This window comes from Micromys minutus, assembly GCF_963924665.1.
Source record: "Micromys minutus genome assembly, chromosome: 1".
Classification (NCBI taxonomy): Eukaryota; Metazoa; Chordata; class Mammalia; order Rodentia; family Muridae; genus Micromys; species Micromys minutus.
In genome coordinates this window covers 8,974,822-8,993,492 of record NC_137969.1, presented here as the reverse complement: position 1 = coordinate 8,993,492, position 18,671 = coordinate 8,974,822, and the positions used below count along the sequence as shown (strand labels likewise).

The 18,671-nt window shown below is 45.4% G+C and overlaps 1 protein-coding gene across 1 annotated transcript in view; it reads right to left on the bottom strand.

Moving 5' to 3' along the window:
- Window positions 1–18,671, bottom strand: part of SEL1L3 (SEL1L family member 3) — a 108,488-nt gene that overhangs the window by 13,476 nt on the left and 76,341 nt on the right. The window contains exons 15-20 of the mRNA XM_080936079.1: window positions 17,697–17,873; window positions 15,816–15,943; window positions 12,320–12,403; window positions 2,491–2,581; window positions 2,274–2,358; window positions 384–493 (exon numbers count right to left, since the gene is read on the bottom strand). Coding sequence (XP_080792205.1) covers window positions 384–493; window positions 2,274–2,358; window positions 2,491–2,581; window positions 12,320–12,403; window positions 15,816–15,943; window positions 17,697–17,873 — 675 coding nt within the window. The remainder of the gene's footprint in view (window positions 1–383; window positions 494–2,273; window positions 2,359–2,490; window positions 2,582–12,319; window positions 12,404–15,815; window positions 15,944–17,696; window positions 17,874–18,671) is intronic.

Genomic DNA, 18,671 nt, shown 5'->3' with positions numbered 1-18,671 from the left:
CGGTGTATGTACAAGACACTTCCTCCTGTGAACTTCTGGGGTCCTGAGTTTCTACCCTATGAGTTAGGATTATGGAACATGGTAGAAATGCTTCAAGCTTCCAGCAGAGACTGGGCCTCGGCTATTGTACTTATGACCAGTTATTTGGCCTTGAGCAATGTATTACCTTGGTATAAGCCTGCGTGGAAAACAGTGTGAAAATTCCAGCCCTGCAGGACTGGAATGGGACTGGCATGGGGGAACACCGCCAATGCTGTCAAGAATCACCTCACAGAACTGTGGGAAGGGTGTGTGGCGAGGACGGATGGCATCTCGTCATGCTCCGGAGGCCACAGAGAAGGCTGGTAGGTCCAGGCCCCTGAGAGACAGTTACTGCTGCTTACCTGGGAGTCTCCATCTAGGGCTGCCTGGGCGTACATCTGCACGGACAGCTCCAGATCTTGGGACTGGTTCTGGTGGCCATAGTAGTAAAGGTCTCCCATTTTCAAATATGCTGCAAAACACAACCATGTATCTATCTGTCAGATGGCTTTATTTCCAGGGCTGTCTAATCTGTTCCTCTTAGGCTGGGAGAGCATATATGCCTATTTGGGGTGACATTGTGATATGGCATTATCATTTAAGATTTCAGAATCTAAAACCATGCAATCAAAATATTTTTAAAAATGCAAAAAACAAAATCCATGATTGATTGGTGTGGTGCTGCGCACCTTTAATTCCAGCACTTGGGAGGCAGAAGCAGGAAGATCTCCGGGAGTCTGAGGCCAGCCTGGTCTACACAGTGAATTCAAAAAATGGCCAGAATTACATAGTGAGACACTGTCACAAACAAACAAACAAAAACAAAACAAACAAACCCAAAAAGGTCATATAACTCTAAAAAAGTTTTTGATTATGATTTTTGGCTCTATACTATTTTGGGCCACATGTGGGACACCCCTATTTTAGACCCACGTATTAAATCACTGATATTTCTTGTTATAATATGTTTATACAGGCTTGTAAGACACTGTTCTAGCTTTACCTCTCAACCTCTAAGTGTAAATTTGACACAACCTAAAGTCATCTGAAAGGAAAATCTCAGCTGATAAACTGCCTAGGCCAGACGCCCATGGCGTGTCTGTGAAGAACTGTCTTAATCAATAATTATGTTAGGGAGTGTCTAGTCCACTGTGGGTGACGTCATCTGTAGGCAGGCGGTTCTGGGCTGTGTAAGAAAGTCAATAGAGGAAAGGTAAGCCTGCAAACCAGAGTACCAGAGAACAGGCCAGCACCTCATTGATACAATGTGACCCAGAAGTGTACGCCCAATAAATACTTCCTTCCCCAAGTTGCTTTCAACCAGGGTGTTTCTATCACAGCAATGAGGAAAGCAGAACAATTTTTTTTTTTTTTTTTAACGTTTTCCCTGGTGGAAGTCTTATGCCCAAATGCTTCCCTCTGAAGCATGTTGATTTTCCCTATTGCCTCCCGGAACAGATCTGCAGGGAGCATCTCCATCAGCAGACTCAAACCGTCCACTGAGGTTGTCTCTGACAGTGTCCCAGCTGCAGTGCTGTCCAGCGGCCTGTCCTTCCTGTGCTCTGCATCTCTGAAGGCTGCGCAGGGGACATTCACCGTGCGGAACCCCTGGGTGCCGGTGTCGGAAGAGCATAGGGGTGAATGGGAGATAGGAGAAGATTCAGCGGTGAGCATTTGGGAAGCAAATGTCATTTTTAGGGTACAAGAGGATGGTATCAGAAGATGGTTGTGATACTGTCAGGGCTTCACTGTTCTCTGTGAGCTGAGACCAAAGATAACAGAGATACACGGGGAGGGGGCAGAACACTGAAGGACTGTTGCCAGGAGCTAAGGGTAAAGGAAAAGATGGGGGTAAATCTGAGCTTCTCCCCTCCTCCCATGATGCAATCTTCCAACAGTGCCTCCGATTGGCAGTCGTTCACCAATAGAGTCTGGGCACAGTAGTTCCTGGGAGCTGCCCTCTACCCAGAGACCAGAGTGGAGGGTCCAGGAGCTCCTCTGTGGGCACAAAGACAGGCAGCTGGGGAACTGCATCAGAACAGCAGATGTCTTGGTTTGGAAGAAGTTGTCCTATGCAGGAAGTGCGCAGCAGGAGGCTGACGGCGGTTTAGCCGCGACGTTAATAGCAGACATTTTTCACTTTCTTCCCTAATTGTTTAGAAATATCACACTCCATATCAAATTGTTAGATGGCCCTTGTTACTCAAGCCTCCCCCAACACTCCAGTTTAGCACCTGTTTTTCTATACATACCAAATGAAGGAGCATCGATTTGAAAAACAGAGAAATTATAGTATCGCCAAACACAATTAATGCCCAAGTATCTCCCAGCCAGGTCCTGGGAGGAAAAGGGGAGAGGAAGTTAATTCACTAATACTTCGGCCCAAGTGACTAATTTTACCCCCTGTAAAAGTCAGTTCATATCTTTAACCTCGAAGCTTCTACCGAGAGAATACAATGTATTACTTACTGGCCGCTCCTCGCAGATGTGTGCTAAATTTGTCTGTGACACTTCAATTCCAGTTTCTGCTGCTAAAACATAATACAGCAAAGCCTCGTGCCTAAAAATAGATGATTAATAATAAATTTCATATAGTGGCTCTTACTAATACTCAAAGAGCTTTATATTCAAACATAAGAGGGCACAAAATAAGCAGTTTTTTAAAACCACAAAATCATGTGGTTTTTTTTTTTCCTTCTTCTTCCTTTAAATAAATACTGTTGTTAAAAAACGCTGCCTGCACTGATTTATTCCCTTAAAAGCAGAAGGGACAGATAAGGCCGGGAGCTGCTCGATGCAACAGCTACCTCTACTGGCTGAAAAGGCACGTGGCCATGCTGTCCTGGGACTCTCTTCAGGTCTTAGGTTCTTGAAGCCTTCATTTAGGATGAATGGTATTAAGGGAAATCCCAGTGTGTTATAGCTTTCTATTTCATGAAAGTCTTTCTAGGGCTTAGGGCTCTGAACAAGCTTAATTAAGCTGGGCTTTTGTCGTGCATTAGAAGTTTGACAAAAGTAGGGGGGTTTACAAGTACTTGATAGTAGTCAAAATACACAGGAAAATAAATGTTGAACACAGCAAGTAACGGTCTAGGATTTCTGCATGGAATTGTCACAAGGCCTGGGGTGACAGATCCTACATCCCACATCAATGGTCCTGTATCCACTGGGAGTGGGAGGCCCATGAACCCAATGGCTCTGGAGGATGAGGTAGTCATGCCAACCCAAAGAGCATCAGTAGTATGTGTCCTATACATCTCACATGTGGGATTTATTCTATAGGGAAAAAGCAGAGCTATGTACAGGGTTTCATAGTCAAGGAGTGCGTGGGAGGGCTGCTCATATAAACCATAAGAAAGAAAACAGGAAGAAAACATCTAACGTGTGTAGCTGCTTTCAGATGTGGCCATTCAGAATAATGTCACAAGATGGTGGCTGGTGCAGGCTCACGATCCCAGCACTTGCCTGGCAGGGGGTGGGGTGGAGGGGTTCAGAGTTCAAGGTCATTCTTGGCTACCTAGTGTATCGAAGGCCAGTCTGGGCTGTATGAGACCTTGCCTGAAAAACCAAACAAACCTGGGGTCTGGGCTTGAAGCTCAATTGTTAGAGTGCTTGACTACCAAACACAAAGGTCTGGGTTCCAAAGAGCAGCAATAACCAAAGAGCATGTGTATGCACACGTGCACACGTGCAGATGCACACACAGAAGACAAGACTCTTCTGCCCAACGCTAACTTATCTTTCCTTATCTAGCTCATTTGGCGAGAGTGCATGCAATTTTTACTTTTTTTTCCTCTTTAATTACCTGCTTCCTTAATTATGTATATGACCCAGTTTATGAGTTAAAAAATGAATCATAAGTAGTTGTTTCCAAAGCTTATTCTTCACCCAAAGCGGTTGGTATTGGTAATGCTCCCTTCATTTTAGTTCTACTGAAAAAGTGGCTGGGGAGGGGAGAGTGTGGGTGGGTGGGGGAGGAGAGAGAGAGGATGGGTGGTAGAGGGTTGAGAGTGGGTGGGGGAAGGGAGGGGAGGAAGAGAGGGGGAGGGGAGAGGGTGGGTGGTAGAGGGGAGAGGGCAGGTGGAGGAAGGGAGAGGGAGGGGGAAAGGGAGGGGGAGGGGAGGAGGGGAGAGGGTGGGAAGACAGCCAGGTAATCAGACTAAAGTCATCTCTTTATGAAGGCAGCTTTGAGTCACCATGTCCTGAGACAAAGAAGTATTAGGAGGTCAAACAAGGGTGGTTAGAACTTTAGTCAGACACGTGTGGGCCAGGGGACCTGTGGCTAAAGAAGGAGTTAATTCTTAGCCTCTAAGAGACCAAAAACAGCAGACCTACTAGCTGTGACTAATGGAGAGGCAAGGTCAGCTAAGCAGTGTCCCCTGCAAAGACAAGTAACAAGCCGGCAATTGGCTGGTAAATCCCACAAAGGCTGCGACACTGTTCTCTGGGATCAGATGCCTCGGAACAGAGCTGCCTCCAGAAAGCATGTCAGTGGAACTCAGCAGAAGTTACCTCCTTCTGTAAGACAGTTCTATTCAGACATATTGTCTGTCCAGTTGTCTATCTTCTTTTTAAGATAGGGTTTCATGTGTCTGTGCTCCAGGCTGGCCTGAACTTGTTCTGTAGCTGATGGTGACCTTGACTCTTTTTTAACTTCCCAAGTACTGAAGTTACCTGAGTATCACCAGCACCAGTGCTGGGGCTCAAGCCCAGGACTGTATGCCAGGCAAGTACTCTCCCGGCTGTTACAAACTTAGACCTCAATGTCTCAAACTGTTTCAGAGACACTTGGGTCATGCTCATGCCTTGGTTCCCACCCAAAAGGCACAAGAGCCTGGTGGGGTACCACACGCCTTTAGTCCCAGAATTCAGGAGGAGGCAGAGGCTGGAGGATCTCTGTGAGTTTGTAGTCAGTCTGGTCTACATGGGTAGCTCCAGGACAGCTAGGACTGCAGAATGAAGAGTAGGAGGAAGAGGAGGAGGAGGAAGAGGAAGAAGATAAAAAGCACAAGGAAAGAATATGATGTTGATTTTCAACTCAAGGTCAAGATCTAGGTCATGACTGATCAAGGTCAAGATCTAGGCCATGGCTGATCAAGGTCAAGATCTAGGCCATGGCTGATCAAGGTCAAGATCTAGGCCATGGCTGATCAAGGTCAAGATCTAGGCCATGGCTGATCAAGGTCAAGATCTAGGCTGCGAACTGTGGAGGGACAGGTGAGCATGAGACTGGTATTCTCCTTAAGAACAGTCACTAGGAGAAAGCTTATGACAGGGCCTCCTCTCCCAGGTTACCTTGGTGATAGGGGAGAAAGGACAGTGTTGTCCAATTATTATGCAAGCCAAGAGGAAAGTGTACAGGACTCTGAAACATCTACATCAAGGAAGAACTGGGATCCATCAAAATGAGATGTCTACAGGCAACCATGTGAGTAATCAAAAGAAATCCACCCCATCTCCCATCCGGCAGAACCAGTCACCTGATGCCTGTGTGGCTGATGTCATCACATCCCTACTGAATGTGTGACAGCATGTGTTTGTAACCCTGGAGCTGGAGAGGATTGGGGTAGGAAAGGACAGATACAGGCAGACCCCAGGAAAGACCTGCTGGAAGGTAGGAACAAGAGACCAACAGAGGAAGCAACCTCATGTCCACCTCTGGCCTCCATATAACATACACACACACACACACACACACATGCACACACACACCTGAGATGATACAGACCTTCCTACATGTAACCTCCCAGCACTCAACCGTAACCATGTGGGAGTATTAGTTACAGACATCTCTACTCTCGAGCTCTGGGACAAATGTTTGCTCAGTGTTTGCTCCTCTTTGAAAGCTGAAAGGCAGACTTCAAAGCTTTCCTGTTCTTCCATTGAAGTCCCTCAAGATTGAGAAGGGCAGCTAGAATACCCACGCATTGAAGCACAACTCTTCCAGGACAGTCGCCGTGACAGAGCGAGCGAGCGAGCACAGACAAGAAGGGAGGCACAGACAATGGACTGAGACAGTCCCTATCTTCTTGTCTCAGACTGGCATAAAATGTTCTTAGCATTTTCCCGATGATCCGTCTTCAAAACGGCTTGTTTGAATACCTGCTGCGAATGCATTTCTGAGTGGCTTCTCAAACAATTATACTATTTCCTCCCTTCCTCCCTGCTCTTTGGTGCTAATGCCTGAAGCAGCTCAGGCAAGATGGGGGGGTATAATAATAATAATAATAATAACAACAACAACAACAACAACAAGACAAAACCAAAAAAACCAACACTTAGAGTCTCCAGTGGAATTTATTACAAAAAGGTGCGTTTCTTTCATCTTCGGCTTGGCTTCTTTCCCTGGCTAACCTCTAGGGCTAAGTTTTTGGGGTACATTGATGACAAAGGGCAGTCAAACTCACAGATAAAACCACACAAATAGAGCGGACAGAGATGAAACATGACAGCTGGCCCTTCCTGGCTCACTCCCTCCAGTGTCCGAGGACGGCCTCGGGCATGACAACATTATCTTCCGAGTCACGCCAATTCAGCAGAGCCCCTTTCTCCATCACAGTCTTCTCCTAGAGAATCCCACATAAATCTTAGAACAACAGAAAAAGCCACCAGCACATCAGACTGACACAGGCAATTTGGAAATAACATCCAGAGGCTGGGGACAGTGATGGATGCCTTAGTTCCGTGACAGCAAAGTAGAAGGTACCTCACACCAGGGGTTGGGGGATGCACTGTCTAGTTCCTGTTTACCAGTGGGGGAGGGCTGGGAAGCTGGGAGAACAGGAACCTTAGAAGCACTTTGCTCCAAATATATTTTGACAGAGATTTTCCCACTGCGATAGAGATGGATGATATTTTTTCCTGTCAGGCCGAGGTCTCAAATTCAGACTGATTGCATCAGCCACACTTAGCATCAGTATTAAGACTGGCAAGGATGAGGAGAAGCAGAGACCATGTAGGTGACAGCAGGACAGCAAAGGGACACACCATTTGGGGAGATGACTATGTGAGGCTGATCAGGTAACAGATACGGCTGCAGAGATGCAGGGACGTGAGTTTAATTGTCAGCAGGCCCTCCAGCCCATCATGCCACACGGGGTTTCAAGACAACAGAGAGGAAACACAAACATGCGTTAACAAGAGAACCTTGGTGTGTGGGAGCTGTGGGCGCGCCATGGTGCTGTCTAGAGGCAGGAATCGAACTGTGGAGGCAGAAAGTAGCTTGAAGACTGAAGATATATAATGACCTTAATATGATTGAGGTCAGAAGTAAGCCAAAGTAAACCCCCTGCATGCAAACATCCATGGATAGAAGGATCTAAAATGCAAATTAAGAGGTGGGTGCATAAGATCCGGCTAATCTTACCAAAAGCAATCTACAGATTCAATGCAATCCCCATTGAAATTCCAACCCAGTTCTTCATTGAGTTGGATAGAGCAATGTGCAACTTCATCTGGAATAACAAAAGACCTAGAATAGCGAAATCCATTCTCAACAACAAGAAAACATGTGAAGAAATCACCATCCCTGACCTCAAGCTATATTACAAGGCAATTGTGCTGAAAACCGCATGGTACTGGTACAGAAATAGGCACCTGGATCAATGGAATAGAAGATCCAGAAATGAGCCCTCACACATATGGTCACTTGATTTTTGACAAAGGAGCTATAAACATTCAATGGAAAAAGGGCAGCCTCTTCAACAAATGGTGTTGGTTCAACTGGCACTCAGCCTGCAGAAGAATGAAAATAGACCCTTTCTTATCTCCTTGTACAAAGCTCAAGTGCAAGTGGATCAAAGATCTCCACGTTAAACCAGGTAAACTGAAATTATTAGAAGAGAAAGTAGGGAAAACCTTAGAAGACATAGGCACGAGGGAAATTTTTCCTGAACAGAGCACCAATGGCTCATGCTCTAAGGTCAAAGATTGACAAATGGGACTTAATGAGACTGCAAAGTTTCTGTAAGGCTAAGGACATTGTCAAGAAAACAAAACGGTAGCCAATAGATTAGGAAAAGATCTTTACCACTCCTACATCTGATAGAGGCCTAATATCCAAGGTATATAAAGAACTCAAGAAGTTAGACACCAGAGAATCAAACAATCCTATTAAAAAATGTGGTACAGAGCTAAACAAAAAGTTCTCAATTGAGGAATATCGAATGGCTGAGAAGCATCTGAGGAAGTGCTCGACATCATTAGCCATCAGGGAAATGCAAATCAAAACAACCCTGAGATTCCACCTCACACCAGTCAGAATAGTAAGATCAAAAATTCAGATGACAGCAGATGCTGGCGAGGATGCAGAGAAAGAGGAACACTTCTCCACTGTTGGTGGAGTTGTAAACTGGTACAACCACTCTGGAAATCAGTCTGGCAGTTCATCAGAAAATTGGACATAGTACTATCTGAAGATCCAGTTTTTCACTTCTAGGCATATACCCCAGAGACACTCCAATATACAAAAAAGATACATGCACCACAATGTTCATAGCAACCCTATTTATAATAGCCAGAAGCTTGAAAGAACTCAGATGTCCTTCAGTAGATAAATGGATACAAAAAATGTGGTATATTTACACAACGGAGTACTACTCAGCTATCAGAAACAATGAAATTCTTAAGAAAATGGATGCATCTAGAGAATATCATCCTGAGTGAGGTAACCAAGTCACAAAAGAACAGACATAATATGCAGTCACTGATAATTGGATACTAACCCCAGAAAGCTCTGAACACTCCAGAAACAAATCACAGGCTATATGTAGCTCAAGAAAAACAAAGGCCAAAAAAAAAAAAAAAAAAAAAAAAAAAAATGTATAGCACCCTCTCAGAGTATGGTACACCTGGACCTTAAATCATTAATTCAAGAGCTAAGAATGCAGCCTTGTGGCATTTTTTGTTATTTAAAAATCATGTTTAATCTTTACACACCAAGAAAACTTTGACTATTCCATGTTACATTTTGTTTTATATGTACTTTATGCTCATTGTAACTAGTATGATTTCAATGCATACTATCAAACCTTTAAGAAAATCAAGTACTGACAAAAATATATTCATATAGTTTATGCAACAATGCTTTTAAAATCTGTTTATTTGTTTTTTTTTAAACAAAGTTGTTAAATTTTAAAATGGAAAAAAAAAACTAAGAGGATCCGGCTAAGGAGTACTTCTGGGTGCTGGGGTGGTGCTGGTGCTATTCAGTCTGGGAGGGACTTGCATTGTAGGACCAGAGCACCGTTTACTGTCTCTGCTTCCTCACCTTCCCTTCCCATCCTGTCTTCCCTCCTTCTTTATGTAACCCTGGCTGGCCTGGCACTTACAGAGATCTGCCTGCCTCTACCTGCAGACCACTGGGATTACCATCACACTGAGCCGTCTCTCCCTTCCTCCCTCCTTCCTTTCTTTCCTTCCTTGATGAAAGAGTTCACTAAGTTGCCCAGGCTGTCCTTGAACTGACTACACAGCGTGGGCTGATCTCGAACCTGAGACCCTTCTGCCTCAGCCTCCTCGGTGCTGGGATCCTGGGCATGTACCCTGCCATGTTCACACACATTCTCTTAGATAGAGCAGACCTTGTTGATCTTTACTGTTAGCTTCTGGGCTCATGCCTGGTTTGTGTAGGTCTCCACTAAGTAGACAAAGGAGAACCAGTCAGTGAATTCAAGCCACATCTTCAGATCAAAAGCTTGGCTGCCTTGACTTGGATTCTGAAGCAGCCCCCTTTCCATTCTTGTCATCAATTAAGTACAAAGTGGACACGTTGTCACTGGTAATCCCATTAAACAGAGTGTCTCCGGCTTTACTATCTCTTAATCAAGAGTTGCTCTTGTTGCAAATGGAACGGCTTACATTTTCCAACCTTGCCCTTTTTTTCTTCTGCAGTTTTCTTTGCTAGAAAGTCTGCTCCATTCATAGCTAAAACGACCTTCTATCCATCCTTCAAGGCTCTGTTCTCCCTAACTCTGTCGTCAAGACTTCCCCAAGCCTTCCAATCAGGCAGCATCCAAATTTTCCTCCAAAATTTTCTCATCCGAATTTCCAGACGTGATGCCACAGTCCCTCATTCTCCATAGTTAACTCATCCAGCAGTTTCTGAACGCTTCCCAGGGCATTAGGGGACGGGCTGTGACAACTGAGAAGCTAGGGATGGGCGTGCCCCAGGAACAAGAGCAGAGAGGAGCTGGACAGGATTCCTGCCTGGGTAGAAGAAAGGGCAAGGGCAGAGGCTTGGAGTCAGATGAAGACAGGCCACGTGGGAAAACAGTGTGTAAAGAGGAAGGACGGTGAACAGTCCCCAAGATGACATTTGCCATCCTTGTGGCCATTGGCAAGGTGTCCTATATTTAGGTACTACGCTAAGCTTTTATTTATTTATTTTAAATAATGCCTTTTTATTCTTTGATTTTTTTATACAGTTGAGGTTTTAAATTTTTTATTTTTAATATTTTTGATTGTGTGTATATAGTAATGAATGTGCACAGGAGCGCAGGTGGCCGCCGGGGCCAGGGGCATGTATGATATTCCCCTGGAGTTGGTTGTGAGGTACTCGATGTGGGTGGCAGCAGGCAAGCCCAGGACCTCTGGAAGGGCAGTGTGTGCTCTTAAGCACTTAGCCAACCCTCTACCCCCTAGAGTGACTCTTAAGAGAATCAGAAATGTACTCAGGCAGTCGTCCGTCCCCTTCTCTTCCCCTGCCACCCATAGCGTGTAAAGACCCCGCACTATGGCTGGTTTTAAAGGAAGAAACCATGGACATCCCTATTCATCCAACCCTCTGCAGCAAGTTTTAAAATGTGTGAGCCGAAGTGTTCTGTGGAGTTTAATTCGAAAGCAGGGAAGAAACCCAAAGCCATCAGAATGGAAACACAGGCGTCAGCCATCTGCAGGTGCTGAAGACCTGGATGTGTTCACAGACACGTTCCTCTCTGAGGAAAACACCACAAAGGAACACTTCGATAACGGGGTGTCTCCTTCACCCTAAGAAGCTCGTGAGGAGAGCCGGGAAGGTTGGGAAAGAAGCTGACGTTAGATATGAGAGAAGCTTTGCTTGTTCGTTATGTAGTCAGAGTTTTGCCGTGTGGCCTCCACTGGTCTGGAACTCACTATATACATTCAGCTGGCTTTGAACTTGCCGTGATGTGTTTGCCTCGGCTCTCCAGAGCTCTGGGACTAAGGGTCTACACCACCACCCCCAGCCCCGGGGTTGAGATGCTTATGAGGTAAATTTCCCTCGGGGGGAACAAGATGTAACAAAACACAGACGTGGTGAGGCACGTTCACGGTTGGGGACAGTCCTTTCGTTTAAAGAAACTTCTTCCTGATGGAGAGAGGGGAAGCTATAGATAATAAACTGCTCCAAGACGACAAAACAAACATTTGTATTTGGTGCTTTTTTCCAGAGCCTCATTTCCCAGCATGCTTTGATTAAAGATCCTTGCTCACTGATCTGTCTGTTCAGCTATGGACCAAAAGGGAAAATGGCATCCTTTTGGGCCTATGCTTTTATTTTTAATTAAGGTTCGTATCGGAGTGTGATCTATTCTAGGTCTGGTCTAATGTCTTTGAGGCAGTGGACCGAGGGGATTTCTGATGATTTGCATATCTATTTTCGTTATTATGGAAATACCCAGATCATTTAGGCAATAAGCCAGCCAAGAAAATGTGGCCCGAGGGAGCCAAAATGGAGCGCTGGACTCCACAGAAGAAAGCAAACTGGGGGAGGGAGGCAGGTGGTTCCTCTCCAGTCACAGGTCTGCACAAGTCTTCAGGGCAGGATGGGCTGTCCATGCAAAGCTCAGAAAGGGGGCATCTGTTAGTGAGCGACATCCAACAATCCTGGGTTCCCAGGTACGGTCAACTGCTTGTGAAAGAGACACCCTGGTCTCTCTTCTTTCCACCAACCAAGTACAGGCTCCTAGGCTTTGAGTCACTTGGTAGGGGAAAGGGAGGTCTTACCAGGGACTGCCTGTGTAGTTTCTAACTCTACAGCCAAGCAAAAACAGGTTTGAGGGAAAGAGAAATTAGCGTCTGTGCGTCTCTCAACTTGATGAATGTGGACACTCCCCCCTAGAGAACTAATTTTTGTGTATAATTAAACATGGAAATGCAATGTTTTCCAATCAACAGCCAATCAGTCTGTGTGACTCTGAATGTCATTACTTGGGAGGCTGTGATTTCCCTGCAAGTTGCTTTTTGGGTTGCATTTTAAGGTTCCTTCTCCTAAAACTACGTTGACAGGTTGAACATGAAGGGGTGAGGAAGTTTACTCTGGTGTGGGTGTCCAGCTTACCACAGACCCTCCAGGTAGGCGTTGAGGCCTCTGCGAATGACATGTCCCAGGTATCCATTTTTCTCAGCCACGTGCTTTGCCCATCTGAGAAAGAAAAGAGAGAAGGTAAACCATGCAGATGGCAGCAGGTTAAATAATCGTCTTCCCTCATATGATCTTCGTAAATCCCACTTGGGGAATATTTTCTTGTTTGAATTTTTATCAAGCAACAAAGCAGAACAGAATATTAAGGAGGTAAAGAGAATACATTTTGAGAGCTCATTTATAAATGCTGAGGAGCAGTCTGCAATGGAAACAAAGACCTGCACCACACATATCACATCCCACTGACAGAGAGACATCTCCGACAAGGGTTCTACAACAACTCCTGTTGAAATAACTTTACTGGACCTACCAGTATAGCCCAGAGGTCCCACAGTGGCTTAGTGTGTGTCAGACCCTGGGTTCAATCCCTGGTACCACAAAAATAAAAAATAATAATAAAAAATTAATTTACTGATATATGGTACAGTGGTCAAGGTTCCTGTATTTTTTAATTTGCTCCCTAATGTAATATAGAAGGGTTACTAACACTTAATTACTACATTGTAATTTATAGACTTAAACTACTAAAAAAAAGTATAAAGTTTGTCCAGGTGTGGTGGTACACACCTTTAATGCCAGCACTTGGGAGGTAGAAGCATATTCACACATATGCACGCCTAGTACTCTCCAAAGGAGGTCGGGAGAAGGTGCTGGATTCTCTAAAACTGGAGTTATCGATGTCTATGAGTCCCCAGGAGTGTAGGCTGCAAGAGCAGTAAGTGCTCTTACCCACTATGCCCTCTCTCCAGCCCTAAAGTAGTAGATTTCAAAGCCAAGTATATTTACAATTGTATTAAATATAAATGGGCTAAATATGCCAGTTAAAAAGTAAAACATTAAAATACCTTTAAAGCTGTCAGATGGAATAATTTATATAAAACTCAGCTATAAGCTGCTTATAAGAATTATACATTAAAGAAAAAAGTGATATATCAAAGGACAGAGAAAGAATTAAAGGAAATGGAGAGACTAAGGCCATACCCACTAACAGATAAAAAAAACAAGGTAAAATTATATGAGAGTTCGGGCTGGAGAGGTGGCTCCGTGGTTAGAGCACTGACTGTTCTTCCAGAGGTCCTGAATTCAAATCCCAGCAACCACATGGTGGCTCACAACCACCTGTAATGGGATCTGATGCCCTCTTCTGGTGTGTCTGAGGACAGCTTCAGTATACTCTCCTACATGTACATAAAATAGGTAATTCTTTAAAAAAAAAAAAATACAAGAGTTCACCCCAAAAGCAAAAAAAGTCTATGTGATCCAATTATATAAATTCATGATATACAGTACAAAATTATCATAAATATAAGGAAACAAGTCAAGTCAAGCAGAGCAGGACAAACCAGAAGGAATACAGAAGTTCTGAACAATGAAATCAAATCTGACGTATGCAGACTTTGAACTCGGCGAGTTTTAAAGATAGTAGAAAGCATCTAACAAAGCTGTTCATATGCTGTTTGCTCACCAAGCTTCGTGAGGACAGAGGTCACTGGGATAGGCTCTCTGATCATTAGAGACAAAAGAGTACTAAGAAAATCTGCACAGCGTGAATGTCCACCCCAAACATCCTACATAACAATGAGAAAGGGCTTCAAATTAGCCGGAGTTTTATCACTAAGGCAAGGTCAGGATGGATTTGATCCCAGATGTCTTTAGGAAAACATCCATTTAGAGAGCCAGGCTACAGGTGAGATGTACCCAAAGGTATGTTTCCTTCTTCCAATAAAGGGTGAAGTGTAGGTCCCAGGTGGGCTTTCTTTGCTTTGTAGGCTGTTATAAATGCAAAAAGCTTGCTGCAGAGCAGGCACCAGCCGTACTCCATCCATGAACCACAGCAGGCCAGACTTTGAAAAGCATTGTGGGTGAGCTAGAGTTTAAAGTGGCCCTCCTTGGTGGTTGGAGGGAATGGGTCCGTCAAGAGCGCTTGTTGGTCTTGCGAAGGACCCTGACTGAGTGTGTCCTCACACAAAGCTCACAACTGTTTATAACTCTAGTTCCAGGGGATCTGATTGCCCTCTTTTAACCACCGTGGGCACTGCATTCACACGGCACACAGATATACATGCAGGCGAAATGCACATACACTCGAACTACAAATAAGTAAACCCCTTTTGAAAATGTGCCCTCGCCTATCTTCAGGAGATTATAGCAGGATATGTTCCAACAAAACACTGGGAGGAACAGGACTGAGTGGGCCCAGCCTGGGGAGCCAAAGCACTGACAAAAACAGATGTCCCACTATGGGACAACGTCAGTCGCAGGGTAACACCGTTCCCCAAAAGGACTCTAGGAAGGATAACACCAACGCAGATTGATAGAGCTCACTGTGTATCTGGGCCCACCTGCCGGGGATGTTGGTGACACAAGAATTTGATCAAGAATATGAAAAATGAGACTAGAAAGCTCGGCAGTGGAGAGCACAATTCTTCCAGGGGACCTGGGTTTGATTTCCAAACTCCACATCATGGCTTCCAACTTTCCGTAACTCCAGTTCCAGGGTGCTGACCCCTGTTCTGGTCTACTTGGGCACTAGGCATACTCTACAGAGACATATGTGCAGGAAAACATCCTTACACATAGAATAATAAAATGAGGTTAAAAACAAAGGCTCGTTTTTTAAAAAGTAATATAGAAAAGGATGCACACATACACATAGAGAGAGCAACAAGAGCACTTCCTCAAAAGACACTGACAAGAAAGGAAAGGCTAGGATCGTGGCTTTGTAATATTTCAACACTGATATCATTTTAACCAGGGCCAAAAGCAGGAAGGCAGCAGAGAAAGGAAACTGTCTCCATTCTCCCAGGAGGCACCCCCGGACACGGCCTGTGGTGAGGGTGTCCAGGAAGGAATTAGTAACAGTCGGACAGTGACTATGGACCAGGAACTGGAGTGGGGCGCAAGGTGGAGGCAGGGATTGCTTGCTTTCCTTGCTGAATTTTTTAAATTTAAAATACTTCCCCCGTCAATAACTTAGTGTTCTTTTACGCTCCAATCGTATGTTTTAATTTTATCGATGTTTCACCCGCACGTGTGTCTGTGTGACACACGTGTGCCTGGTGGCTGAGGATGACAAAGAGGGCTTACAAATGGTTATGAGCTGCTGTGTGGGTGTTAGGACTGCAAGGGCAGCCTGTGCTCTTACCCTCTGAGCCCTCTCTCCAGCCCGAGCTGGCGTTGCTTCTGTTAAATCTACACATGTGTAACTGCAAAAACTGAATTTTAAAAGATGCAAAGAGATAGGAAGAAATCAGCAGAAAGGGGAAGGAAGTGGGGCAAGGAGTGAAATGAGAAAGGGTGGGGGGATGGAGGGAGGAAGGGAGGGAGGGAAGGGAGAGGAAAAGGCAGACATCCCCTTTATTAGGCAAGGTGAACAGAGGACACAGTTTCTCAATGGAAGACAGAATCTTACACAACAGCTTTCTCCGGATCTCTAGGGAAGGTCTCCAGGTTGCCGGTGATATAGTAAAGAGAACACCACAGTGTCCCCTCCATGTGTCCGCCTTGTGCAGCTTTATGGAAGTATTCACCAGCCAGTGTCTGCAAAGAAAGGAAAACAAGAGCCCCTCGTCAGTGCAGAGTCCTGGCCACACTGGCTTCAGCAGAGCCAAGACCGGGAGGTACCCGAGGGCTAGCGCTATCCCAGGTTTGTGTCTTCTGATTCTTCAATGCAAATCAGGTCAAGAAATAGCTCCAAAAAGACAGCCCATGCCAGAGGCCCAGGATACATGACGTCTCTAAGAGCCATTCCGTTGATTAAGTTTACCCAATAAAGAAGACCCCATGTAACCAGGAGCGTGCTACGGCATTGTCAGGTCCTCACGAAAGTGCTGCACGCTCAATGGAGGGGTGATGAGGGGTGTGACAGGAGTCATACCTGGTGACAACTCAAGCATTTGCTTTTGTAACCTTGCTTAATACCTTTCTTTACACTCATGCACAAAAACTGTGCTTCTAGCGGCAAAGTGGGAATTAGAACATAATGGGGAATAAATCCACACTCACAGATGTGTAGGAGGGTTACGAGACATTGGCAATGCATAGAAATATCAGCTTTAGTGCAGTGGGGAGAGGTGGAGGGAAGAAAGACAACAAACCTTTGGAATGTGTGTGTGCACAGACGCATCTGTGTGTGTATATGTGTATGTGTTCATCTGTATATGCATGTGTGTATATCTGTGTATGTGTGTGTATGTCTGTATGCATCTGTGTGCATGTGTGTGCATCTGTGTGTATGTGTGTGCATCTGTGTGTGCATGTATATATGTTGTTATGTGTGTGCATCTGTGTGTGACTGTGCATGCATGTGTACATCTCTATGTGTGTATCCGTGTGTGCTTGTATAAGTGTGTGTCTGTATGTGCTTGTATATGTGTGTGTCTGCTTGTATATGTGGGAGTGTGTGTGTATCTGTGTGTGCATGTGTGTGCATCTCTAGGTGTGTCTGCATGTGCTTGTATGTGTATGAATGTGTGCATGTGTATATATATGTGTGTGTGTGTATGTGTGTGTGCATGTGTGCTGACTCCCACTGATCACCATTATTTTTCAGATGGTGGTGAACTATTGTTTTAAAAGCTCAGCTTTCCAGGCAGGAAGAACCTAGGATCAAATCCCAGCACACTTTCTGACAATCTCTGTGGCCTACTTCTCCCTGAACCTCTTTTGTTGCTTGTTTTCTACTGTAAAATGTGGCTTCTGAAGGCAAACATGGTGGTATATACTTGTAATCCTAGCCCTTGAGGGGCAGAGGAAGGAGGGTCAGGAAGTCTGATCAAGTAAGTTTGAAGTCAGCCTGGTTTACCTGAGAACTCCATTTTTTCCCCCATAGTATATCACTTCCCTTTCTGTCCTCCACAAGGTTTGTGGCTGCTCTGGTCTTCCACGGCTTTGTGCCTGGAAGTACTTAGATCATCTCCCACGTGGTAAACGCATGTTTCCTCAAGGCTCTGATGCCTTCCTCACTACGTGCCGGGACCCTTGAGGGCAGGCACACGCCACACGTCCTACTCTTACATCTCCAGCCCCATTCATGCCTAGTCCATTCTGCGCACTCAGCATACCGCCCGCAAGCATTCCCGACCAGCCAATTGGCCCACAAGAGTTCCCGACCAGCCATTGGCCAGCGAGCATTCCCGACCAGCCATTGGCCAGCGAGCATTCCCGACCAGCCATTGGCCAGCGAGCATTCCCAAACAGCCATTGGCCAGCGAGCACTCCCGACCAGCCATCGGCCAGCGAGCATTCCCGAACAGCCATCGGCCAGCAGTAGAGCTTTCTCGCTTCCACTCACCAGATTCCTTCCAGGAACTCCCGGGAATATGCCATCCAAGTACAGGACACCAAGATTGTAAGATGCATCTGGGTTCCCCATTTCTTCTGCTTTTAACCAGTACTTTGCTGCTTTGGCATAATTTTTCCGGAATTTGTGGTAATACCATCCCAGGCCATTGACAGCCTGATGCAATCCCTAAATTTTAGAATAAGAGGGGAATTATTATTATTATCATCGTCATCATCACCATCATTATTATTGTAACAAAATCTAAAGGCATCTGGAGGCGTTGCTGTGGCAGCATTCTTCCCAAACCTTCCCCTTTCTCTTTTTTTGAGGGGCAGATGGCACTAAAGAAAGCTAGCTGCTAGACAGCATGAGCCCGCCTAAGAGACTTCCCAGGTGGATTCTGCCCGGCTGCTGCTGGGTTGTCAGTAGTGATGCTGGTCCCCAAATCATCGCTCAGTGCCTATGGGCTCTTACGTAATATCCCTGCAGGTGCGACTCCTCACCCAGCAGGACCCGGCGTGCCCTTCACATTCATGAGAACTGGGTTGTAGCGGGATGTTTGATTTTGACTCCCAAGCTGGCTTGGGATGGTTTCTAGGTGATCCGCCTGCCCATCTGTTGATTTTTCTGCCCTGAACACCAAGTCTCCGAGGGCAGCAGCTGTGACAACCCACTTGTATCTCAGAGCAGCTTTGGTGTGAGATGAGTTGGCATCCCCAGCTCTGATGGGACTCAGGGTCTGATAGGGGCTGAAGCAGCAGGGAGGGATGAGAGGAAGGGTTTCAAAACCAAGCCGGTAATGTCGGCTCTAAGGAAGGAGCTGTTTGTGTCAGTCTGTGTTCTGACATCCTTGTTCTCACTGAGTGTGTTTAGATGCTTACATGTGAAAGCTTGGGTGTCTTACAGGACAAGAATAATCCAGAGAGAACCTCCTGCTCTGCCATAACATGTCTGGGTATATACTGAGCTCTTAGTTCTCCTTGC